This window comes from Neltuma alba, unplaced genomic scaffold (genome assembly GCF_004799145.2).
Source record: "Neltuma alba isolate B1F8T4 unplaced genomic scaffold, ASM479914v2 tig00011487_pilon, whole genome shotgun sequence".
Lineage (NCBI taxonomy): Eukaryota > Viridiplantae > Streptophyta > Magnoliopsida > Fabales > Fabaceae > Neltuma > Neltuma alba.
In genome coordinates, this window is record NW_021636156.1 from 148,573 (window position 1) to 173,745 (window position 25,173).

At 36.2% G+C, this 25,173-nt stretch overlaps 4 protein-coding genes and 1 long non-coding RNA gene across 6 annotated transcripts; 2 read left to right on the forward strand and 3 right to left on the reverse strand.

Moving 5' to 3' along the window:
• Nucleotides 1-373: 373 nt before the first annotated feature.
• LOC114714168 (uncharacterized) lies at nt 374-1,500 on the reverse strand. The gene is made up of 2 exons (XR_003737414.1): nt 804-1,500; nt 374-684 (listed from the first exon to the last, which is right to left on the reverse strand). It is a non-coding gene; the product is annotated as an uncharacterized LOC114714168 (long non-coding RNA).
• Nucleotides 1,501-1,872: 372 nt separating this feature from the next.
• LOC114714121 (uncharacterized) lies at nt 1,873-4,611 on the reverse strand. Its single transcript, XM_028898816.1, has one exon. The coding sequence runs from the start codon at nt 4,530-4,532 to the stop codon at nt 2,616-2,618; it is 1,917 nt and encodes a 638-aa protein (XP_028754649.1). The 5' UTR covers nt 4,533-4,611; the 3' UTR covers nt 1,873-2,615.
• Nucleotides 4,612-6,667: 2,056 nt separating this feature from the next.
• Nucleotides 6,668-12,058, forward strand: LOC114714148 (bZIP transcription factor 16). Its single transcript, XM_028898852.1, has 13 exons — nt 6,668-6,947; nt 7,411-7,521; nt 7,611-7,667; nt 7,744-7,818; nt 8,267-8,356; nt 8,455-8,514; nt 8,643-8,812; nt 9,218-9,272; nt 9,822-9,864; nt 9,983-10,257; nt 10,689-10,766; nt 10,860-10,985; nt 11,661-12,058. The coding sequence occupies exons 2-13, from the start codon at nt 7,453-7,455 to the stop codon at nt 11,769-11,771; spliced, it is 1,209 nt and encodes a 402-aa protein (XP_028754685.1). The 5' UTR covers nt 6,668-6,947; nt 7,411-7,452; the 3' UTR covers nt 11,772-12,058.
• A 2,373-nt stretch (nt 12,059-14,431) lies between these two features.
• Nucleotides 14,432-19,184, forward strand: LOC114714149 (bZIP transcription factor 16). 2 transcript variants are annotated; one of them, XR_003737411.1, is made up of 13 exons: nt 14,432-14,683; nt 15,072-15,179; nt 15,270-15,326; nt 15,407-15,481; nt 15,669-15,758; nt 15,859-15,915; nt 16,044-16,213; nt 16,817-16,871; nt 17,610-17,652; nt 17,769-18,040; nt 18,292-18,380; nt 18,467-18,592; nt 18,794-19,027. XR_003737411.1 is itself a non-coding variant. In XM_028898853.1 (13 exons), exons 2-13 carry the CDS (start codon nt 15,111-15,113, stop codon nt 18,908-18,910), a joined length of 1,209 nt encoding a protein of 402 aa, XP_028754686.1. In that variant the 5' UTR covers nt 14,440-14,683; nt 15,072-15,110; the 3' UTR covers nt 18,911-19,184. The 2 variants fall into 2 exon arrangements, 1 of the variants encoding a protein (XP_028754686.1); XM_028898853.1 differs by having other exon boundaries at nt 14,440-14,683; nt 18,292-18,369; nt 18,794-19,184.
• Nucleotides 19,185-20,187: 1,003 nt separating this feature from the next.
• LOC114714166 (protein IWS1 homolog 1) lies at nt 20,188-24,342 on the reverse strand. Its single transcript, XM_028898874.1, has 11 exons — nt 24,156-24,342; nt 23,549-24,062; nt 23,124-23,240; nt 22,702-22,922; nt 22,465-22,594; nt 22,289-22,351; nt 22,065-22,142; nt 21,221-21,312; nt 21,065-21,127; nt 20,813-20,963; nt 20,188-20,693 (listed from the first exon to the last, which is right to left on the reverse strand). Exons 1-11 carry the CDS (start codon nt 24,173-24,175, stop codon nt 20,595-20,597), a joined length of 1,548 nt encoding a protein of 515 aa, XP_028754707.1. The 5' UTR covers nt 24,176-24,342; the 3' UTR covers nt 20,188-20,594.
• Between the last annotated feature and the right edge of the window lie 831 nt (nt 24,343-25,173).

A 25,173-nucleotide genomic window follows, 5' to 3' on the forward strand; every position in this document is an offset into this window, starting at 1 on the left:
AAACCCAACCGGTATTAAAATTTATCTCTTCTTTTTTGTACATCAAAATCAATTTATGTTTTACATGGATATTTTACTTATCATGTGCCCGCAACAATGGAGCTCTCTCATCCAACACCCTCGCATGAATTTCAGTCGCTTTATGTCATTTGGACATCAAATCCATGCATCTATCTTCCAGCAACATTTTACCCATCACGTGCTACCAAGGATGGAAATCGAAATAAATATCTTCCATAACATGATCAAATACGTCTATACTCTGGTCACCCATCTAGCATAATTCTGGTTTTTTTTTCCTTCGTTTTTTTTTTTTGGGTTCATTTGTTATCGAAAGATGGATCACATGGAACGACGATAACACAGGGAAGTATGCATGTAGCTCAGTTCCTTTTTACCAAATTTTAAAGATCTTAAATCTCTCAAAGAAGGGCATTCAAAACCGCACATGTATATCATAGGAATATGATTACTTTTATACCAGAAACATACATTTCAACATTCCAGATATTGACTATTGAGGCACTTCTTTTCAAATCTCAAGCCCCTATCCTACGGGCAAAGATATAATGATGCCTTGCAGGTCCTTCAAGACGTTGTTTCAGACTTCAGTCGTCTGAAGTTGTGTCAGTGTCCTCCAACCCGGGTCTGCAGACCGTTCCAAACATGGAATGTGAGCTGCAACTGAATAATAAATTATCAGTGTAAATCAAAGATCATTGGTTTATTGGACCTCAGTTATGGTACTTGCTATTACAAGCCAGAAGTCAGAGCATATATATTAAGAAGAAATGTCGAGGAACTTGTGTTGGGGAGCTTTTAATGGGCAAGGATATATGTATCTTTCTCTCCAATATTGCAGGGAGTCGTGACAAAACCCACCAAAAATGAACCTTAAGTACTTCGGTGACAATCAACATTCAGTATGAATTATAGAGTTGAGCCAGTTGGTCATCATAGCAAATAATTAGGATTAAACAACACATTCACGTTCCACAAGGAAATGGAATAGAATATAATATCCAGCAAGAGAATGAATACTTCAGACGAGGGGATAATATACAGCTTATCGTTTGATCCAGAGAAAATACACACCAATACGACGGAATAAGTTGTATAAGGGATACGTAACATATAGCAATCTCAACCTTAGAAGTTCATATGTTGCTGGTACAATGAATTCTTAGCAATCCAGATTTATATATCCCATGATTAAGTAACATATGATATAGTAATATACAAGTAAAGGTAAGAGTATTATGGGATTTCCTAAAGCAATTACCTGGCTGATATTAAGATATCTGTAGATTCTTCAATAACAAGAAATTAATTTAACACAACCAAGAAAATTGGAGTTTCAGTATATCAGACTGAGCCTTTGTACTTCAAAGTGGAAGGAGAAATTACCGGAAAAAATATGGACACAATAATCATTACCACGCACAGGTAATAAAAAGTACAAAAAAGAACGAAAGAAAGAAAGACTATTGCAATTAAACGAAACTCACAAAATAGTGATATAGAAATTCTTCAAGCTTCTCAAGCGAAATTGCAACCGTCAGCCCCTTTAATAAAAGGGAGAATTACAATGAGGTCCTAAGTAATTAAAAAACAAGTCCCAGAGGTTGTCATTCTCACTATAAGACTTGTTATTTCAGACTGTTCAAGTTGTTACTTGGGACTTTGTAGTGATTATTTCTCTTGTGTGGGACTTGAATGTAATTCTCCCTTAATAAAAACCCAGTATTGAACTGTTGCAAATAAAGGAAACTCACAAAATAGTCATATAGAAATTCTTCAAGCTTAGGCTAGAGTATCTCAAATATAATCGTAACTTAGCCCTTTTAAGGTTCTAGCAAGAAAATCAAGGAATATTTCAAGAAGGATATCCTTTCATGCACCAAATTAATACATTTCATCAAGTCTAGCCATCAAAATCGGATTTGACTCCATATAAAGCAAGCATCAAGACACTGCCACCTTTAAGTTGAGGTTTACATAGCAATTGAGTTATATATTCAAAAACTTCACAAGGAACAACTTCTGAGTAAATTCACCCTTCTGAAGTGGGCGCTAGAGCATAATCTGAGCACAAAACCATTAACACCTTGCCATAGGAGTGGCAAATTCACCCGGTTAACTCAATTAGTAAAACATGGGAAAAGAATTAAGGGCATTCCTTCCTCAAGGTCTCAAGTAAACAGCTGTGACAGAGTCCCATCAACCATGATTGTAAGACATCAAATTCCAAAACAGAAAAACCTGCACATGCTCCTAGACCACCTTTTAAAGGTTCTCCGCATCAAAGATCTATAAACTTTGCTATCTGTCAGATGTGTCATATGATGAATTCCACCAAAAGTATGAGTACGTCCATACATCCAAAAACCCACCAGCTCGATGAGAATACCATTGTTTTAAGCACATTAACAAGATTATGAACAGGAAAATTTTGAACTGTGCACTGTGAGTTAAGCAGAACCAAAAAAAAAAAAAAAATGGTGAATATGTCCTGAACCTGCACAACCAATCAAGTAAAGCTATACAAATCAGTCAGGCTTTCAAACAAAAATTATGCCTCCCAATAGCTTGCAAGTCCAAAGCTCAGCAATCTGTCAAAGATTGATAGTCCCATTAAGCCCAAGTAAATCTGAAGGAAGTGAAGCAGGATCAAGTTCCCAAGAGTCTCTCAAAAGTTCAGGAGTCTCAGTGCCAGAAAGCTTCCGTGCAGGTATTTGATGTGACACTGACCAGAAATCATCTCTTTCAAGATATGTAATAGCATGACTCCCCATTTCTTGTCTCTTAAATATCGTCTTGTAACCTGTGACTTTCCCCAGATATGCCATGCTTAATCCAGTTATCTCATTATAACTCGTCAAAAATACAACAATATCATAGCACCTCTTGCTCGGAACTGCAACACTTCTTCCCTCTATACCAGGAACTGTCTCATTATAAAGTGCCCACACAGACCCCTTCTTTGGATAAATTATGTAAGCTTCACGAGCTGCTTGTTCACAGTCTACAACATGGGAAAAGATATTTACAGAATTTATGGAAGTCTTCCTGGCAACTTTAAATCTCCCACAAGATACACGAAACCCTCTTTTCTCCCAACTAGTTATCTTTTCATCCCCACTGTTTTGTAGATCTAGCCAACTTATTCTTACTTCAAAAGGATTTACAGATACAACTTCATCAATCAAAGCATAATTCCTCGGCATTCCATCGTCGTCATCATATACAGCCCACACCTGGCCCTTCTTAAAGCTTCTCTCTACTCTGTCTTTATCAAAATCATAAAAATCTGAATCCTCTACTGCCATATTTTCCATGTCTCCTCCGATAGAGTTGTTGTGCTTCTCGATTTTCAGTTCTTTACTTTTAGCAGGAGATGCTTGCTTCTCCTCAGCTGCTAGCTTCCCGCTCTTCAAACTTTTTGGTTTGACAGCCACCGAACCCCTGGAACTTTTTAAAGCCTTCCGTAATTCCTCCTGCTCTTTCCTCTTCTCTGTTCTATCCCCCTCCTTTTCCCTTAGCTTAAATGTCATCTTCCTCTTTTGCTGAGCCTTTTTCTTGATTTCAGACTGCATTTCCGCTAATGTCATCGTTTCCTCGCGAGTTATAATTTTCTTTGTTTTGGACCTTTCCAGCACATCCCCCACAGTGCTCATTCTCCTCTTCAAGCCTCCACTTCTCAGTCTTCCCCCCCTCCATTCACCAACAGCTCCTTCACTCTCTAATTCCCCATGTCTCGCTTCAACGCCTCCAACTTTGTCCCTTAGTCTTCCACTCTTATTGGTCACAGGTTCAACCTCTTCGCCGCTCGCTTTCCCCTTCACGGTCGGTGATTTGCCAACAGTACCAACTTTCTTCCTCAAGCTCGCAACTCTCAACTTCCTACTTCTATTCCTAACCCTCATCTCCTCCTCCTCCTCCTCCTCCTCCTCCTCAGACTCCTTACCATTCTCAACCTCCACAGCCTTGAAACTCTTTTTACAACTAGGGCACACCAAATTATGACCCACATACTTCCTCTCAAACTGATGCAGAAGCCGACAAGTGCAGCACGCTGTCCAGAAGGTCTCCAACTGCTGCTTTGAACCCTTCGTCGCCTCATTCTGAATCCGAATCCTCAGCTTCATATCGTATTCCTTCCTCCGAATTTTATCAGAAAGAAATCGGAACGCCTCATTAACGAGCTTGAACGCCTCCTCGGAAGCCGCATGGGGATTCTTGTCCGGGTGAAGAATCAAAGCTAGCTTCTTGTACTGCTTCCGAATGACGTTGGAGTGAGCAAAGGGCTCGACCTGGAGTATCTCGTACCAGTCTGGAGTGGACGATTTGGAGGCCACACTGAGGATGTCTAAGGAAGTGACCATTTCGGAAATACCATCGAGGTCAGGAACAAGGCGTTGGGCTCGCTTGGCATGTTTCAAAGCAGAGCTGAGGTTGGAACTCTTGTATTTGGATTCAGCGATGGCTTTAAGGCGGAGAGCTTCTTTTTCTTGCTCTGCTTCTTCCTCCATCGTTCGCGTCTTCGCGAGCAAGCGAAAGGCCTGCGAAGCGCAGCAGAAAGGGGAGCCAAGGAAGCACCTTGTATTTTCGATTTGGATACGGCGTCGGTTCAATCCTATTTCCAATTTTTATCTGGGTTCGGGCGTGGGACAGATAATTGCACTTTGAGATCCTAGATACGGAGAATTACATGACAGGTTTAAAGAATAAAAAATTAAAAAAATAAAACTTCCTATTAAAAATTTTATTGGTAAGAATTGATAAAAGCCAAATCAGAATAACAGTGAAATACTTAGCAATAACAATTTTTAATAAGAGACCTTTTCTAAATTTTCCTTTTAAAAAAGAAACAACTCATCACATACAATGCGTTTGTTAGTTCTAAATCAAGAAAAATCAAGTACAAATATATCAAAATCAAGTTAAAAAACTTATTAATATCAAAATTGTGGTTGTAAATATATTTAAAAAATTGTTACAAATCTAAATGATTTAGTCAATTATAAGGTTAATATTATTGTCAGTATTCATAATTTGACCAAATTTTGTTTGTAGTCCTCATAATTTTAAATAATTGGTTTTAATCTCTTCAATTTTATAATTAGGAATTTATTAAAAATGTAGGCTTTAATCTGAATTTTGATATTTTAACTGGATTTAATCAGGATTTTCCTTTATATTTTTTTAATGATTTTTGGTTTTGATTATTATATTTAAACTTGTGAAATTATGAGGCAAAAATTAATGGTTTAAAACTATAAAGACCAAAATTGAAATTAGATTAAACTGTGAAGACCAACAGTAATATTAATCCTTGATTATATTAATAGGAGTGTTTACAGATTTTATTTTATTAGTTTTGGAAAAAACCAAATCACACCAAATCAATCGGTTTATCAAAGTTTAGGAATTATTCGTTTTTTTATTAATTATAAAAAAAACTGGGAAGGGAAAATGAGAAAACTTTTAAATTTTTTATTAGCATTTATAATATTTATCTATATGTACCTCATTCAAATAATTAAAAAAAAACTAAATTTATTGCCAACCACTGTAGGTCTTCATAATCAATGGGTATTAAGGGGGTGTTTGTTTCGTTTTGTAAAAAAGTGTTTTTGAAAAATACTTTTCAAAATTGCTATTTGCCAAACACCCCCTAGGTCTTTTTCAGGACAAAAATAAATACATACAATTATTCCCTCCCATCTTTATCATAAATTTTAAATAATTACTTTACAAATAATAAGTTAAAATTAGTTAAAAATAATAATTATGTTAAAAATATAGTTTTGTTAGAAAAAGAATAAAGAGAATGCATGAAGAAATATGGTAAGAGAGTTTGGTAAATGAGAGAGAATAAATAAATAAAGACAAAATTTAAAAAAATGCATTAATATCCTGTTTGATATGAAACATTTCGATACGAAACATTAAAAATGAGGGATAATGATTAGGCTTGTGGTTGTAAAAATCTATTAAAAGAGTGTTTAATATAATAAATTACTTATTATATGGAATTGGACAAATCTGTGTACGTGGAATCAGCAAATATTATGAGAGAATATGATATTTTTTAATCTTACCTCTATAAATTTGTTTAATCCCATACAACATATAATTAATCATACTAAAGAGATTCAATGCTTCATACTAAACCACCAAACCTAAATATTTAGAGAAATTCTAAATTTAAAGCTTATAAATAGAATTGGTGGGATTACAACACAAAGTTCAGATAACAATATGATGGATTCATTTTTTGATATTAACCGAAGTCATCATAGAGATGGAGAGTTTAGGATCTTGATACTTTCCTCTTACAATGTATTCATATTTTTCTTAGAGTCAATTAATTAATTTTAAAAAATCTAAAAAATATTCAATTATAGCAAAAAAATGATTATGTGTATTATTAAATTATATATTAGTTTATAAGTTAAATAAATTAATTAAAAGAATGATAAATGAAATATTTTAAAATAATTTATTTAAATTTTTTTAAAAATGAGTTAATTAAATTTTATATTAAAAAAAACACCGTCAAAAAGAAATAAATATGCCTGCACGGGGAGAGAATGGGGATTTCACTACGCGTGGAAAATTAGAACCAAAAACTCACTGGACAGTGACACCGTACGACGACCTCTGTGTTACTGTTTCTCTCCGTGAACATCCCAGCAAACTTAAACCAAACACAACGCCCCTCAATTCTTGATCTGATTCTGTTCTGTATCACCTTATCGACTCACTTTGTGATAGAAAAATGGAGACTATCTTCTTGCTATACATAGTCAAGTAAATTTCTGGATTGACAGATTAATTATCTGCCAATTTTCTTTCGAGTCTCAATCCCACCTTTTGCTTGCTCTCATTTTCCTGGGGCATCAGATTTTGCTTCTGTTTTGAGGAGTCCCAGTTTATAAGTGGTAATTACAGTTATTCTCCTTCCTCGAATTGAATTATTTATATGGCTGTTTTTGTGTATTACTTTCACTCCGTGTATTTGGTAGTTTCACCCGGTTTGTTTAGGGTATGCTGTCGCCACCTGCTTTAAATTGATACAAGATTATTGCACTACTGTTATTGTAGAGGTAAACAGAACTTTTCTGTAATGTGCTAGCTTGGTAGCGTAGGATAGCTAGAGAAACTGGATCTTGCATAATTTGTATCATCAGGGAATGAACAAGGGAGTAATCCGTTGGTTCATTTTCCGTCAATAGATCCTTCGTTCAATACGAAGGTCATAACTCTTTTGTGGAGTAATCGAGAATAGAAGCATCCGCTTGAAGTGTTTTGTTTCAAGGGCTTAACTTTTCAATCGTGGAACTTAGTTTTATAGGAGATCAATGCCTCTTAAGCTTCCTTGTAACCAAAGTGTTTATGGTGCAGGATGGTTTGATACAAAATTTTCTGAGGTACTGGTATTAAGGCATGGGTAGCAGTAAGATGGATAAAACTTCAAATGACAAGGAGCCTAAGACTCCTGCTGCTACGGCACAGGTCTAGCCAGGTTTCTTTTGTGTTATCTATAATCCCAGTGGCGGTTTACTGTTCCTTCCATGTGACGCCAAAAATTTTTGTTCATTCAGGAGCAGCCTTCAACCACCAGCACTGGAGCAGTAAATCCTGACTGGCCTAGTTTTCAGGTTTATAATTATAAGCTTTTGTTGGCATAACTTGTTTCGTCTATCCCTGACTTCACCGTACTGCTTTTCTTTGCAGACATATTCTCCTATACCTCCACATGGATACTTGGCATCAAGTCCGCAAGCACATCCATATATGTGGGGCGTCCAGGTATTTATCACAGAAATTATGATTCATCAAATTCATCTGTAAGATAACGTAATATACATTGGGTCTCAATCTCTGAGTTGAATTGTAGACTTCTTGAGCACTTTTAGCAACTTGTAATGTTGATATTAATATCATTGCTTCTGCTCTCTCTCTCTCTCTCACCCTTGCATCTAGTCCGTAGATCTGAATTTTTTACTTTACAATATTCTGGTATGCCTTAAATTTTTCATTTTTATAGGATCCTTAAAGAAAGACTTTTTGATAATCTTGTTTTCATATTTACAACGATAATTCTCCATCTGTGAAATTTGCTTGCATACCATGCACGCAGTATCATACGTTTTCATACGTGTCATGAACTTGTAAATACCTCTACTAATACTTAATAACATGTGGCATAAATTCTCCATTATTTTCCTTGGTTCATTGACTTAGTTCTTTCTTGCAGCCTATTATGCCTCCCTATGGTACTCCACCGCATCCTTATGTTGCAATGTATCCCCCTGGCGGCATATATGCTCATCCATCAATGCCTCCGGTAACATTTTGTAAATTATGCTTTCTTGGAGTTATTGTAAAGAATTATAATCTCTAATTCAGTCATTATTATTTGACAATTGCCATGAATCGGTACAGGGATCTTATCCTTTCAGTCCATTTGCCATGCCTACTTCTAATGGTATTGCTGAGGCTTCAGTAAGTTCTTTACTCCTGCTTTCTCTTTGTTGTGTGTGTGTGTGTGTCCATACCTCTGGTTTTCCTTTTCTGTATGGCTCCTGTCCTTGTTCAAGTGAGGAAAATTTAACATGGGAGTTTAAATTCAGGGAAACACGCCTGGCAGCATGGAGGGTGATGCTAAGCCTCCTGAGATGAAGGAAAAATTGCCAGTAAAAAGATCAAAAGGAAGTTTGGGCAATTTGAATATGATCACGGGGAAGAATAATGAAATTAGTAAAAACCCAGGGACGTCTGCTAATGGAATTCATTCAAAAAGGTACAATGTTGTATGGGGATCAATCGGATGTCAAATTATGCATCTTTTTTTTTCCTCTAATGTTCTACAATTTAAGTATTTCAATATTTTCTAAACATGAAAGAAAAGTAAAACCTTAGAAAATGTTAGGGGAATGAACATATTGATTTGAAAGGGAAGTAGAACCATGAAAATTTTGAAAAGATATGTGGAGGTCTGACATTCAGAAGCAGATGCCTATTGAAGACAATCAAGATATCTTATTTTTGAAAATCACTGAAGAATAGAGTTTAAACTTCTTCATAATGTTATAGATCTCTTTTTCCCAAGAAGAAGGTGGAGGGTATGTGTTAAACTCTGGATTGTTTTTCCATTTGCAATTGCATACCGGATAATTTTGTTGATTGTCAGACCCTGGATTTGCAGTGGTGAGAGTGCAAGTGAAGATACAAGTGAAGGAAGTGATGCAAATTCTCAAGATGTAAGTGTTTTGCCTCCTGTGTATATGTTAACTGTATGGACAACATGTATTGATAATAAAACTGATTTTTTACTAATTATAAACTTGATGAAGTATGAGATGTATAAAAACAGTGAAAAAAAAAAAAACTCAAGGTATTTTTTCTTGTGTCTTTATCCCGTAATATTTGTTTTGAGTGATATAAGGATGAAGACTCAAAATGAATGGCGACTCTTAATATAATGCCTAAATCTAGTTTCTGTAGGATTGCTACATTGGGGCAATAGTTAAGCCATATATAGTTCTGAAAAGAACTACAGTTTACTTTTATGTAAATAATATTTTAATGCCATAGTTGTACAACTCTGAGTGATTGCATGTTCGTGCATAGGAATATTATAGTTTGACGTAACATGGACCTTCTTGCAATTTAATCCTTGGACAATTTAGGTTGATTTGTAGACGGTTCCTATTGTGTGTGCTTGAAAAAGAGGATAAGTTAGATACTTTTTTGGTGTTTTTCTCTCTTCAGCTGCCAGGAGATTATAATAGTTGTTGTGATCTTTGTAGGACTCTGAGTTCAAATCAGGAGGCAGGCATAATTCCTCGGAAGGTCTGACATGGCTATGTTTTGACTTTCTGAAGTAATTTCTATAAATGTAGTACTGCTATTTGTGCACCCATAAGTTTGCTACTTTCAACTGAATTTCACCTTTTTTGTTGAATTACAGCTGAACCACTTCAAAATGGAAGTTCAGTGCATGCTCCTCAAAATGGGGGAGTTAATACACATCATAAGGTGGTTAATCAAGCTATGCCTATATCTGCCCCCGGTGCTCCTATAGCTGGTCCCACGACAAACCTGAATATTGGAATGGATTATTGGGGAGCACCAACTTCTGCTGCAATTCCTGCACTGCACGGAAAGGTTCCTTCTGGTGCAGTTGCTGGGGGAATGGTTACTGCTGGATCCCGGGATAATGTTCAGTCACAACTTTGGCTTCAGGTTAATATAACAGACATGATGATGACTATTTCCTTGTTAAAACATCATGACTGTTCACTGAACTGGATCATGTTTAGGAAGTTTCATTGGCTTTCCTTTCTAATAGGAGCTGAAATATTAGGATCCATTGACTCCTGCTTAAGACTTGGCGTTGTTAAACCACCTGATAACTCTTGATAACACGTGTAATTATCATATTGTTCTTGCAAGCCAAATTTTAGAAAAATTAAATGATTACAAGCAAGTGATCATGTGGTCAATATCTTCGTGTTTAAAAGTCTGTTATACATGAATTCTAAGATATGTCGAGGGGGTAAAATAGTCTTTTGGATGAAAGACAGAGTTCTGTGAGAATAGTCTGCATGATAAAAACTTTAAGTTTATAGGTATTTATTGGAGTAATATTTCCTTTTTCTTGCTTTGACTTGTAGGATGAAAGAGAGCTTAAAAGACAAAGACGGAAGCAATCTAATAGAGAATCAGCTCGCAGATCCAGGTTACGCAAGCAGGTCGTTTCAGAGTACTCAAGAAACCGCCCTCCTTGTGGTTGTATGATTATACGTTTACTGTGTGTAATTCCTCTCTGTGCTTCTTGTTTTCAGGCAGAGTGTGATGAGCTAGCGCAGCGTGCTGAGGCCTTGAAAGAAGAAAACGCTTCTCTCCGGTCAGAAGTGAGTCGAATTAAGAGCGAGTACGAACGGTTGCTCTCAGAAAATGCTGTACTCAAGGTGATCATGAAAAATTAATGTGGTTTGATATTTGTGTTTGGTTTTCACTGCCTCCACCAAGTGACAATCAACAGAGGATAGGGTGAAAGCAGTAGATTATAGCATTGAGACGCTGACTCAGCTGACAAAAGTGGCCTAAAGGGACTAAAATAGCCCTTTTAACAAAATCTACTTTCAAGCCAATAGCCTCCTAGTAGCACGAAAACTTCATAGCAAGAGGTCAAGGGTCCGATTCTGCTACTAGCTTCAGGCCATTATGATTTGTACGAGACATTAAAAATGAGAAATGAGAATTGGGAGTAGGATTGAGAAAGTCTATTCAAAGAGTATTTAGCATGAGAGATTGCTTGTTATATGAGATTAGACAAGCCCATGGAGATAGGATTGGGGAATATCTATCTAATCCTATCTAACAACCAATCTCTCATGAGAAAAGACTTTTTTAATTTTTTTTTCTAATTGCAATCCTAGTTATTATTCCTCATTTTTAATGTTTTGTACCAAACAGAACCTTAGTGCCTACCTCTCTAATTGAAAGAAATTAAAAAAGAAAGAAAGAAAGAACAAAACCTTCTCTGCTCTGTAGGGTTCTGTTATTATGACTTGAACACATTTTTGCACAATCTGAACCCTGAAGTGCTGTCTCTCATGATTTATAATATAATGATTCTACAGGAGAGAATGGGGGAACTTCCTGAGAAAGAAGATTTTAGGCCAGGCCAGAATGATGAAAATGCCAGTAACGAAGCTCAGCAGACGGGGGAGGCTGTGAAAGGTGATCAGTAGAGTTTAGCTACATGCTGAGTGTGGCTTTTCAGGAATATAACCTAACCAAGTAACAACGGCGAGTTCTTGTTTTAGATAGCTTTGTATATCAAATTTGATTTTAGAACTGACCATCAATGTTAAGTCTCACTGTATCTGCGTTCTGCAGTTCCTGTTGTAATGTACCATTCCCCATTTCTAATTTAGCTTGTTGGACAGTCAAACGAAGCTGTATTGTATGTATCTTTGTCATAATGGATTCACTTGAACCACTCAGATTATAATTAAACGGTTCAGATTCTATTTTATTTTATTCTTCTATTTTTTTAAAATTTTTATCTGTATGCAATACTTTTTTCATTGCCACTTTTTTTTAAAGAATAAATCCATTATTTAAAAATTAAAAACTATAAAACTTAACATGTATGTCTTCCTAATTAAATTTAGAGTGTTTAGGTAGGAACTAAATCATAATTTTAATAGGGATTTTATAATATACGGAATAAGTATATGAGGAGTTTTTTTCAATGTGTAAAAATACATTTTTGAAAGTGTTTTTTTATTCATCCAAACGCTTAGTTTTAAAAATTCATTATTAAATAGAGAACAGGAGGGGGGTGTGTGTATATCCACATCAACCAATGATGATACCGTAATCCTCTCAGTTATATTTAATATTTATAAGATCATATTCCTTACAAAAATTAATGAAATGTCAAGGAAATATTTCCTTTTCTAATTATAAGTCTATAGCTAAACCATCCATGTATCTTATACAAAGGACTTCAATTTATAACCTCATGTTTAAGAAAGTCTTAAAAAAGATGCTTGGTATCATTTGGGCCACAAAATTAGATGTGGGCTAATCGTATTACTCCATAGTCCACTTTTCTTACCCCATACTTCCTAGTTCTTTTTTGCCACTCATAGTTCGGTATTATTTGAAATTAGAGGTGTTCAAGACCAGCCCGTCTCGATTAGCCCATCCCGGTTCCAGTCTTATTGGGACGGGACGAATCTGTCCAAAATTTTTTGGGACGGGACCAAAAAAAGAATTGGGACGGGGTTGTCCGTCCCGGTTCCTTTTTTTATTTTATTTTTATTTATTTATTTTTATTTTTAATTTTTTTATTTGAGACTATTGTATGGAACTATGGATATATTTATTTAGAGTTTTTATATTTGTTAATTATTTGAGATTATTGATGATTAGAATTTTTGGCAAGTTTTTATTGTATTAAAAGCTTTTGTTTAGAGTTTTTAATGACTATTATATGTAATATTTTAAGCTTTTGTTTAAGAGTACCCAAACAAATAAAAAAGAAAATAAAAGATGTTTTTATAAGGTTTAAACCCAAAAAAATATAATTAAAAAATCATACTTTTTTTAAAATTTTTAAAAAAATTAAAAAAAACTTCTGGACGTCCCGGTCCCGTCCCGACCGGGATTGAGACAACCCCGGGACGGGTCGGGACACGGGACAGATTTTTTGTCCCGTTACTGTTCATCGGGACGGAACCGAGATGGGTCTATCCCGATCCCATGAACAGCCCTATTTGAAATCATGTTTAAAATCATTTATAAACATATTTTATGTAAGTCAAGATAAAATTTTTCTCATATATTTCATAAATCATGATTAAAAAGCTGTTTATAAATTATTTTCAATTAGGTCTTTGTAATTCAGTCGTAGTTCAGAGTATTTTAACCTCGTAGACCATAGTCCATTTTGCACTCGGCAGTTACGCACCAGCCTTTTATCCCATGCTCGACACAACCTATACGAAGTTTAGTATGACTAGATTTTTTCGGAGAAATTAAGATAAATCATATTATTTGCGATTAATAACAATATATTACCTCCGGTTCTAATTATAAGAGCCAATTGACTAATTTGAGGAGATTAAGAAAGTAAGTTGAGTTAGTTATTTATCATAAATAGGTGTTGTCTTTCCTAAAATATCCTTGTTAATCAAATGCGTTGATTAGAACTATCATTGTTAGAAGGGCTACTTTGGAAAAAATATATAAATATGAGAGACAAAGTAGATTGGGGTTTTATATTTAGGATCAAAATAAAAGTCAAATATGATCTTATATTAAGAACCGGAAGTAGTACTTCCTCCTTTTGATAAGTATTATAACATATACAAATGTTTATAATTATATAAAATGAAACAAATTGATTATACATTCTCATCTATATATTTTCATAGAAAGTGAATTTATTAAGCCAATATATATATAAATTATATATAAACGAGGGAAAATGATTAAAAAAACCATGAAAATTGTAAAATTTCAAATCAAGTGTTTTTATAAAAATATTACATCTAGTCCTAATTATAAAAGCCAATTGACTAATTTGAAGAGATTAAAAAAGTAAGTTGAATTAGTTATTTATCCTAAATAGGTATTATCTTTCCTAAAATATCTTTACTAATCAAGTATATTAATTAGAACTTTATTATTAGAAAGACTATTTTAAAAAAAAAATATTGTCATAAATCCTGGCATAAAATCTTGCAATTTCCACGGTTTTGTTTGTCATTCCCCCGGGCAAACAATGGCAAGTACATGTGGCGCAAGTAATTTGTTGGCCCTGCGGGAAAACGGGGGATTTTCACCCGGGGGGAAATCGGAACCATAACTTGCTGGACGGGGACACCGTGGGGCGACCGTTGTGTTTCCCTCCGTCAACATCCCAACAAACTTAACCACAAACAAGACCCAAAAAAAACAAAAAAACAAAAAAAGCCCTAATTCTTGATCTGACAAAGCTGTGTTACCTTATCAACTAATTCTGTCATACCGAAGGACGATTATCTCCCTGCTGTATTTTCAAACCTGAAGTTCTGCTCTTTTCACTTGGTTTCGTTACTCCACAGTGCCCAGATCTTGATTCTGCATCGAAGAATCCCAATTCCGAGTGGTGATTACAGTTGTTTTTCCCTTCTGAGTTGAAATTTGTATATTGATATTATTTTGTATGAATTTCACTCAGTACTCTAAGTACAAGCTAGTTTGTTGAATGATGGGGTTCTGGCTGGGGTCACCTCGTCCAATTTGGTACAGATTACTGAACTACTTTTATTGTAGAGGTGAACAAAATTTGTTTGCGATATGCTTGCTTCGGAGGTAACATGAGATTGCTATATAAATTGGTGCTAGGATAATTTGCATCCTTCAGGGTAGAAGCATGAAGCATGTGCTTTAAGTGTTTTGCCTGAAGTGCTTAACTTCTCAATGTGGAACTTAGTGTGACCGGAGACCAATGCCTCTTGAGCTTTATTGTAACTGAAGTCAAGTTTATGGCGCAGGATGCTTTAGTGCGAAATTTCGTAACGTGCTATTAAAGCATGGGTAGTAGTGAGATGAATAAAAGTTCAGAAGAGAAGGAGCCTAAGACACCTCCTGCTACTTCACAGGTCCAGCTAGGTTTCTCTTATTTTATCAATTACGGCATTGGTGATTTACCAGTTCTTTCTACGTGACGCCATAAAATTTTGTTTATCCAGGAGCAGCCTTCAACTACCAGCGCTGGAACAATAAATCCTGACTGGTCTAGCTTTCAGGTAATCAGGTTTATAATTAAAAGCTTTTTTGGCGTATCTCGTCTTGTTTTAGCTTGAGTTCTTCTGGCTTCATTTTACAGGCATATCCTCCTATGCCTCCGCATGGATACTTGGCATCAAGTCCCCATGCCCATCCGTATGTGTGGGGTGCCCAGGTTTGTGCAACACACATGCATGGAGCATAAATAATTCAGATTTTGGTCATATGTTGTTGAATGGTCCCTTTAGCTCTTAATGTCATCCTTTTTTTGTGTTATGTACTAGAAGTATCCTTTTGTGGCACAAATGGGATGGATTTTCAATCATTTTTTCTTCTTTCACTGATTAAATTCTTTCTTGCAGCATATTATGCCTCCCTATGGTACTCCACCACATCCCTATGTTGCAATGTATCCCCCCGGCGGAATATGTGCCCGTCCATCAATACCTCCGGTATCATCTTGTACATCATGCTTTCTTGAAGTTATTTTATGGAATTATAATCTCTAATTCAGAAATTGTTACACTTGACAATTGCCATGAATTTGTACAGGGATCTTATCCTTTCAGTCCATTTGCCATGCCTGCTTCTAATGGTATTGCTGAAGCTGTGAGTATTTTCTCATGCATTCCCTCCCTCCCTCCCTCTCTCTTCTCTCTGCATCTCTGGTTTTCTTCTTCTGCAAAGAGCCTGTTTTTGTTTATATACGGGAAATTTGACCCCAAGTTTAAATGCAGGAAAATATACCCGCCAGCATGGGAGGTGATGCTAAGATTCCTGAAGTGAAGGGAAAATTGCCAATAAAAAGATCAAAAGGAAATTTGGGCGGTTTGAATGTGACCACTGGGAAGAATAATGAATTAGGTAAAACACCAAGGATGTCTGCTAATGGAAGTCATCCTAAAAGGTACAATGTAATGTGGTAATCAATCCAGTTGTTGAAGTATGCCTATACCTCAGTACAATAGCCATACAACCACGAAATATTTCACTCTTGGAGGTTTTTCTTTTTAATAATGAATTTTCCCTCCATCACTATTTGCCCTTCCATTTGTTTCAAAGAGAAGTTAGGGGAATAATTTGACTAAAACTACTGTAGACCTTGTGCTTGATCTACTTTCAAATTGTTGTGATTACTTGTGTCAGGTTTGTGGGTGTAAGATAGTTAGGAATAAAACCAACAAGAGCTTCCGAAGGTTTCTAATTTCCGTCATTTATACCCCTTCGAAATTTGTCTGATTGAATCAGTAATAGTATTGCAGATTATGAAATGGTAGGGATGCTTTCTTTTAGAATTGCAGTTGGCTTTATTATATAATTTGGATTGTATGAATAGAATTTTCCGTCAGATGCCTGAGAATTTTCTTTTGTTCTTTTTACCAATTGTGTTGAAATGTCAACCATAGGAAGTTAATTATGTTATAAATGGATTGTTTTTTAGCCTGCCTTTTGCATTGGCTTGCCGTTGCATACTGGATATATTTGCTGACAGGCTAACTTGGATTTGCAGTGGGGAGAGTGCAAGTGAAGATACGAGTGATGAAAGTGATGCAAATTCTCAGGATGTAAGTGCTGTATCAGTTATTTATTTGCTACCATATGGTTAAGATATGTTGATAGACTTTTTCAGTAATTATGAACTGGGAAGAGTATGAGACCAGTGAAATAAACTGTAGAGCAAATTTTCTTGTGTTTTTATTCAGCAATATTGTTTTGAGTGATATAAGAATGAAGACCCAAATGAATTGTTGACTTTTAATTGATTGCCTAGAGGTAATTTCTGTGGGATTGCTATCCTGACAGCAAAAGTATGCTTTGCATGGTTCTGAAAGAAACTGCTGTTTACTAAAGGTAAATAATATTTTAATGGCTTAAATTTACAACTCGGGAAAATCACACGTTCATGCGCAAACATTATGGTAGTTTGAAGCAAGCAATGTTGGCCTGCATTTCAATGTAATCCTAAGACAATATAGGTTGATTCTTGGAAAGGTTTCTATCGTGTTCTAGAGGGGATGTTTTAAATAATTTATTAGTTTTTTTGTTTTTGGGTCTTCGATTGCCTGGATATTGTCCCAAGCATTGTGATTTTTGTAGGACCCTGAGTTCAAATCAGGGACAGGCAGTAGTTTAAAGCAAGCAATGTACGCCTGCATTGCAATCTAATCCTAAGACAATTTTGGTTGATTCTTGGGAAAGGTTTCTATTATGTTCTAGATATAGAGGGGACATTTCAATAATTTATTAGCATGTTTTGCTCTTCAACCACCAGGGAACTATTATAAGTGTTGTGATTTTTGTAGGACCCTGAGTTCAAATCAGGGGGACGGCAGGATTCTTTGGAAGGTCAGGCGTGGTTATGTTTTGCTTATTAAAAGCAGTTTCTATAAACGTGTTGCAATTTGTGAACCCAAAAAGTGTGCTTGTCATGGCTGAAGTTCACCCTTTTTGCTGAATTACAGTTGAAGCATCTCAAAATGCGGTGTATCCTCCTCAAGATGGGGAACATACACATCATCGAGGGATTAATCAACCTATGCCTATCTCTCTTGCTGGTGCTCCTGGAGCAGTTCCTGGTCCCACAACAAACTTAAACATAGGAATGGATTATTGGGGAGCACCAACTTCTTCGGCTACTCCTGTGCTACATGGAAAGGTTCCCTCTACTGCAGTTGGGGAGGGGATGGTCACTGCTGGATCACAGGATGGTGTTCAGTCACAACTTTGGTCACAGGTTAATTTGACAACAGGCATGATTGTGGTTATTTCCTTGTTAAAGTATCATGGCTGTTCACTGAACTAAATCATATTTTAGGAAGTTTAATGGCTCTCCCTTTAAATTGGATGGTATGTCTTAGAATCTTTTGCTGAAGTATGATTCCCCCTTTAATACTAGTTACTGCCTGATTTATGAAGATTTAAGTATGTAGTACGGGTTTCTTTACAGCTTTTCTATAATCTTTCTTTTTCCTGCTTGACCTGTAGGATGAGAGAGAGCTTAAAAGACAGAGGCGGAAGCAATCTAACAGGGAATCTGCTCGCAGATCCAGGTTGCGGAAGCAGGTCATTGCAGAGTACTTTGCTAGCCATCTGCCATCCTACTTCTTGTTGCCCATTTTACTTTTCTAGCGTCTATAACTCCTGTGTGCGCTGAATTCAGGCTGAATGTGAGGAACTAGCCCAGCGAGCTGATTCTCTGAAAGAAGAAAATGCTTCTCTCCGTTCAGAAGTGAGTCGAATCAGGAGTGAGTGTGAGCAGTTGCTCTCGGAGAACGCTGCACTTGAGGTGAGTCGAAAGATAGGGCCATATAACAATGAACTATAGCGTCTGGACGCTGTTTCAACCCATTAAAGAGGCTTAGAAGGACTAATATGGCCGTCCTAACCTTACCTACTTCGCACTTCCCTTGGATTCAGTTTTTGTTAACATATTTTGCATAATCTGAATATGCTATCTCACATAATCTATAATATAATTATTCTCCAGGAGAGACTGGGGGAATTACATGGCAAAGAAGATCTTGGGTCTAGCCGGAATGATGAAAATGTGAGTGATGAACCTCAACAGACTGGGCAAGGGGAGGATGTGAAGGATGGTCATTAGATTTAGCTCCCATGCTGTTTGTTGCTTTTAAGGAATATCAACTAACCAATTACCGACAGGAAGTTCTTTTTAAATATAGCTTGTTGTTCAAACTGTATTTTAGAACTTGCAGTTAATATACGAGTCTTAGGATCTGTTTTACCTGCTGTAACATACTCCATTTCTAATTCGGCTAGGTTTAGTAGTCAAACCATGCTGAATTGGATCTTTGTATGTATAGTGAAAAGTGTATAATTCGTTCTAGATTTGAGGATGGGTGAAGCCTTTCCTATAATTCTTGGCATGGCATTCATCATCGTTATCGTCTCCTTCAAGATCCCAGAATAAGTGGGCGGGGAAGGCTTTCAGCTTCAAACAAATCTGATGACCCTCAAAGTTCTCTCCGAAACTCCCTCCAATGAATTATATTCTCAGACAATACATCTTTCTTAAAATAATGTCCTTTCACTCAGGTGCTGCACGTGCCATTTTTTGATCAATTTTGGTGAGTTATTCTTTTAGTGTTTTGTAGTTACTGGCTTTCATTTAACCAAAAGAGATGATAAAATGCTATTTTTTCATCATACATACCTATGCTAACTCCACTCCTATAACCATTTTGAACGAGGATGGCGTACAGCATTTTCTTTCTTGTATTTTAGAGGACTGAGTTCTGGAATAAAACTGGCTCGTCCAAATTTCATGTTGTGTGTTTTTAATAGATTTTTATTTTAATAGACGCGGAATTTAAAATAGAGATCTATCATTCTGGAAAAAAAATTATTTAAAATTATGAACTAAACACTTCAAATTGGATAGTTCAGATGAACACTGAAATTGAATCTAAATGTAAAATACTAAACCTGCGGTGGAAGATGTTCTAAGGCTTTATTTGGAATAATTTATAAGTAAATTTTTAAATATAATTTACAAAATATGAAACAAGTTTGTAAGAAGAATTTTATCTCAACTTGTATGAAAATATTTACAAGTACTTTTATAACGCTGATCTAAACAAGCCCTAAAACTGCTTATATAGGATTCTTGCGTGCGTCAGTCCCATAATTTGACGACACCATTTATTTGTTATTTCTCAGCCTTTATTGCTTTACGGATTTGAGTTTAGGAGCTGGCAGACATACTATCAAAAGGAAAAAATTACTAGCACCCCACATTCAATTAAACCATTAGGGTATGTGCACGTTCGCTTGTAAATTCAAATAAAAGCTGCAAATGGCACCCATATGGTCTGGTTGAAACAAAGGCAAGATTTGAGTACGAGCAACATGCAAGAAAGATGTGACAGGAATTGTTGGTCATTGATAACTTATAGAACAGATAACGCAGAGAAAATCTGTCACTTGAATCAACTAACATTAACAATTCACATCCATAAAATTATTCAAGGAGGCATGTAGTAAAAAACTAGAGCCACACCATCAATTATAAATGTTAACTCTGCAATTCATGAATGCAGTTACTGCAGTAAATTTCACCTCATCCCCAACAAACATTTCGTTGTTGACAACTACAAGCTCTCCCAATAGGTCATCATCATAGATGCTGCTCAGATTCTTTCATAATCATCCACTGGGTGGCCGTCCATTATAGAAGGGTCAACCGAGAGATCCACCCAACATCAATGTGGTACATTATAAAAGGCTCGCAGAAAGGACAGATCCGTCCAGTATCAATGTGGTCGAATTTACAAATACTTCATCATACCCCGACCTTCAACACTCAACTTAGTGGCTTGAAGCTGCCTCTTTTTGGGTGCCCTCAATTGCTGTAGCTTCTTATTCATCTGTAATCAATAATTCACTCAGCTCAAATTATTCCCTTTTCAACTTTAAGCGTTCGCTATTATTGTGAGATCCACAAAAGGCTATTTTCAAAAAGTGTGTATGCAAGAAAGGCACAGACCTTCATACGGTGCTGATCCTGTGCAGCTTGTTTTGCACGGGCCCTAACTTCTTCTGGGTCAACTTTAGATGGGGGACGAACCACAAAATCCAATGGTGTTGCCTCTGGCCTAGTTGTGAGTTGTCTGGTAGATGATTGTCCAGACTTCCGCCTACATGACATTTGAATTTTTATCAAAAACATGCATTAGTGACTACCCAATCCACAGTCCCACTATTCTACAAGAAAACAAATATGCTGCCCTAGCCTTACTGTGAAAATTCCAAATCAAGATCACCATCTCTAGATTCGATTCCTGAAGCTTTATTTGCAGGCCTACATGAGATTAAGAAAATCACAAAACTCATGGTGAGAAGTAAAAATATTGCAGTCGACCAAGCAATTAAAAAAACTTGTAGTGAAGAATACTTCTTCACCGATGGCCTTCTAAAAGGAATCCTGTCATCATCCACATTCCTCATGTCTTCGAATCTTGTACTCTTGTTAAATATAGGTCGACTCTGCAATCACAATGCAACAGTTGCATAAAGATCATTAGTTCCTGTTGAACTCATCATTTAACTATAGGTTAGGAGCTTAGCATTATTTAGGAGTCTCCTTGTTATCCCTTCTCATTAAGGGGTCGTCATCCTCTTGAAGAAATATCTTTTGCATTCTGATTGATCGAGTTTAGCATAAATCACAAGGGAGGAGGCCTGCTTATGACTTTGTAGGTTAATTCTACACATCTTTATTTTTCACCATAAATTTCCAATGGTTTAAAGGAAGAAAACCGCTTGTACATAAAAGTACACGAACACGTGTACAGAAAAGGAAATCCTCAGGATCCATTTTTATCCCCATGCTTCGACCTACCAGTCCCATGGCACCTATCTGCCATTGTTGGCATAAGGGTAAACATCAGGGTAGGGTCTACAGAGGAGCAAACAAGACCCACTGAAAGACTTGGCACATGGAGATTCCCTTGAAGGGGTGACCATCAACGCAATGTTTGATGCCAAGGGGAATTAAATGCCACACATGGTTGACTACGTAATTAGCACATTAAAAAAAAAAAAAGCACCAGCATGGGTGCACACAGATACTAAAAGAATAAATGGAAGTGCATTTCTTCAATAATAGAAAATTGACATCCTAGTTTTCTACTGAGGAAGCTAACTAACACATAATGATAAGAACATGAACATTCGACAGCCGGGAGTAGATAAAATATATACATGTAGCAGGCTTTTATTAGGCAAGCATTACTTACCCATTTATCAACCAGCTCCTTAGCTAGCTTCCTATTTACACCGATTTCTTCATCAGATTTTGATAAAAACATAATGACCTGTCGACACCATACATAAGTCAAACATGTTATTCCCATTTACAAGGCCTTAATGATTGCCCACCTTTTCCAATTTTTCAAAATAAAAAAGGGCAGGCGGGAGAGTTGGTTCAACTACTTGGAATGTTGGGCACAAGTAACCTGACCTTTCCAAGACCACTCTTCTTCAGCTGTTCTCTTCTATCATACTGCTCAAGGTCTATAGGAAACTGCATAAAAACCAACATATCATAAGCCAGATATCACAAATGTATCAGGTGCTAGATAGTATCGGTCAATAATTACTGCATTTTAGATATTATAAGGGGGAAACTCTGAGTACATCATTCAAAATGTTCAAAATTGCTGTGCGGATGTTTATGTTTGGCAAGCTTCCGTCTGGGAGGGGTTCAAGCCAATTCTTCAATAAAGTCAGCACTCCATGATCTAAAAACTCCTGTTGAAGTTGTTTCCTGAAAATAGTTCAAAATAAAAAATGAGAACCAATTTAAAGAGAAGACAAGAAACACAAACAGAACACCATCGCATGCAAATATGAAACAGGCAAGCAGTTGCGTACTTTGAGAGAACTTCAGTTAAAAGAGGCAACTTTTTCAGCTTATTTATGGCAGGCTTCCCCTGTCTATTGAGTTCAGCATCCTCTTCAGCTGTAACCTCAAGTTCAGCCATGACATTCTCAACTAGCAAAGCTATCTCTGCAGGACTTCTCTCATTCTTCTTCTTCTTCTTCCCCATCTTGAAAAGTTCCTTGATCTCATCATCCTCCTCACCTTCCTCTGCCTAGCAGAGGAAAACTTTTAATTTAATAAAATTGGATTTTAAATAGGAGCAAGGAAAAATAACGAAACTGAACTAAAAATTTTCAAACAAAATTCTGGTCTCAATACCCCAGGCAATATATATTGTTGAATAACACAATCAAATACAGTGGAACTGAATTCTGGTAAATGGAAAAAATTGTGAAGAGATTGTATCATCAACCTGGGCATATCTACTAGGAGAACCAGCTTCATTATCACTGCCATAAAAAGCAGGTTCCACTCCAGTGTCATCTATGAAATTATCATCATCGACTGTCCTGACGCCCTCCTGATCATCCTATTGAATGAAATATAAATATTTGATCAGCAAGTTATTCACAAATCAACAGCGTGATCCAAATAATGATCACACTCAAAAGACAAGAATGGATGAGGACCAACTGAGTGTCAAAACTCAGTAGAGCTCAATTAAAAAGAGAGAGGGAAAAAAATTGAAGATAAGCAAAATTTAGCATTAAAAGTCACTGAACATATTAAACAAATGAAACTCTCAGCAACCGCAAACTCCATTCCGCCACCCAAAGTATATTAGTAATATTCTTCAATCATCAACAGAGTTTAACATGAAAATTCACATTGAAATACCTCAGAGTCCCCACGAGCAATTGTATCCCACATCTCTTTGACATCGCCATCATGATCCTTTCCTGCCTTAACCGCAAACCCTTTCTTCGGTAACCCAGGTTTTGAGCCGCCTTTGCCGCTACTACCTAATCTCTTCTCCCCCTTGTACCTCTTCTCCTTCTTCCCACTGCCCCCATCCTTCCCCTTCCTCTTTCTTCCTTCCCCCTCCTCAGACCCGTCCCTCATAAAACTTGCCGGAATACTACTATCCGCTTCTTCATCCTCATCAACAAGCTCCGGAGCCACAGACTGGCTCCCAGTGTCACCTTTCTTGATAAGCCTCTTCCTAGGCTTCGCCTTTGACATGGACGAATCATTATCGTATACCGGAGTCTGCGATCGTTCTCGGCCGCGCCAATCATCGACGTCTTCCTCCAAATCGTCGAATAGTCCTTGCTGTTGGGGTTCAGGAGAGAGCTCGCGATCGGATTGCGCGTCATCATACATCAATGGTTCTCCATCCTCATCCCGATACCTAATATATAGGAAAAGAGAAGAAAAGTAACCAAAATCAAATCTCAGAAACTAAACCCTAAATCGAATTTCCTTAAGAGACAGAGGGACGTACGGATCGTTTTCGTAACCCATGTTTCTGGACTGAGAGAGAATGACAAATCCGGAAAAACCAAAAGAAAGAAAGAATAAAGGAAGCGAATTTGATCGATGAGCAGCGTATGTAGCAGAATTAGTTCGATGGATCAAGCATGCGCCGGCAACAGGTCGTTTGGGATCTTCTACGAGGAGGTGGAGGTGGTGACTCAGCACGCTGCGCGTTGAAGGAGTTTTTATTTTTTTTTATTTTTATTACTAATACTAATTATTTTGAAACATATTGTTAAAATAAAATAGCATATCATATTTTCTTATTATTTTTTATAAAGGATAGCACTGTGCTTTGTGCTTTTATATTTTATAATTAATTATAAAATAAAATAAATATAGGTATTGTCTTTTTTTATTAAATTCTGCATACCAAGCAAGATCTTAGATCATGTTTGGACTTGGTGATTGCAGCTTAATTTGGATGGGCAAAGAATAAGAATAGGATTGGGGATGGTAGTGAAACTAGGAGTGAAATTAAACTTCAAAAGTATGTTTGATATAAAATAATATTTTAAAAAATAATTATGTTAATTTTACCTTTGAATTAATTATAAATTATAAAAAGCTTATAACAACTTTGGTATTATTTGGCAACCATGAAAGGTGCTTTTTAAAAGTATTTTCCTGCAATTTGAAGTAAACTCCTTCATATGTTTATTTCGTATACGTTAAAAGCACTTTTAAAATCATGATTTTAATTCCATCTAAATACTTTTTGTTATTAAAAAATCCTTGTTATTTGGAGGGAAGGAGGGTATTTTGACACAAAAAATCCCAATTCTAAGATTAAATTTTTAATGCTACCTGTTCCAATAATGTTCTTAGTAAGCTCTCTCAATATTAATCCCTACCTTTCAGTGCTTCATAATAGGCTTAAATTCTTCGCATATCACCTTTGAGGTATTTAGATGGATATCAAACCATAGTTTTAAAAGTGATTTTATGGTATACAAAGTAAATATGTAAAAGAATTTTTCTCAATT

What these genes read in the sequence shown, in the direction of transcription:
- LOC114714121 (XM_028898816.1), bottom strand. Translation starts at nt 4,532, where the DNA reads ATGGAGGAAGAAGCAGAGCAAGAAAAAGAAGCTCTCCGCCTTAAAGCC.
- LOC114714148 (XM_028898852.1), top strand. Translation starts at nt 7,453, where the DNA reads ATGGGTAGCAGTAAGATGGATAAAACTTCAAATGACAAGGAGCCTAAG. An exon ending in AGTCACAACTTTGGCTTCAG is followed by an intron (nt 10,258 to 10,688) that starts GTTAATATAACA and finishes TTTGACTTGTAG; the next exon opens with GATGAAAGAGAGCTTAAAAG. An exon ending in CAGAAAATGCTGTACTCAAG is followed by an intron (nt 10,986 to 11,660) that starts GTGATCATGAAA and finishes ATGATTCTACAG; the next exon opens with GAGAGAATGGGGGAACTTCC.
- LOC114714149 (XM_028898853.1), top strand. Translation starts at nt 15,111, where the DNA reads ATGGGTAGTAGTGAGATGAATAAAAGTTCAGAAGAGAAGGAGCCTAAG. An exon ending in CTGACTGGTCTAGCTTTCAG is followed by an intron (nt 15,327 to 15,406) that starts GTAATCAGGTTT and finishes TTCATTTTACAG; the next exon opens with GCATATCCTCCTATGCCTCC. An exon ending in ACGGCAGGATTCTTTGGAAG is followed by an intron (nt 17,653 to 17,768) that starts GTCAGGCGTGGT and finishes GCTGAATTACAG; the next exon opens with TTGAAGCATCTCAAAATGCG.
- LOC114714166 (XM_028898874.1), bottom strand. Translation starts at nt 24,175, where the DNA reads ATGGGTTACGAAAACGATCC. An exon ending in TTAACTGAAGTTCTCTCAAA is followed by an intron (nt 22,595 to 22,701) that starts GTACGCAACTGC and finishes AACTATTTTCAG; the next exon opens with GAAACAACTTCAACAGGAGT. An exon ending in TTTTGAACATTTTGAATGAT is followed by an intron (nt 22,352 to 22,464) that starts GTACTCAGAGTT and finishes GTTTTTATGCAG; the next exon opens with TTTCCTATAGACCTTGAGCA.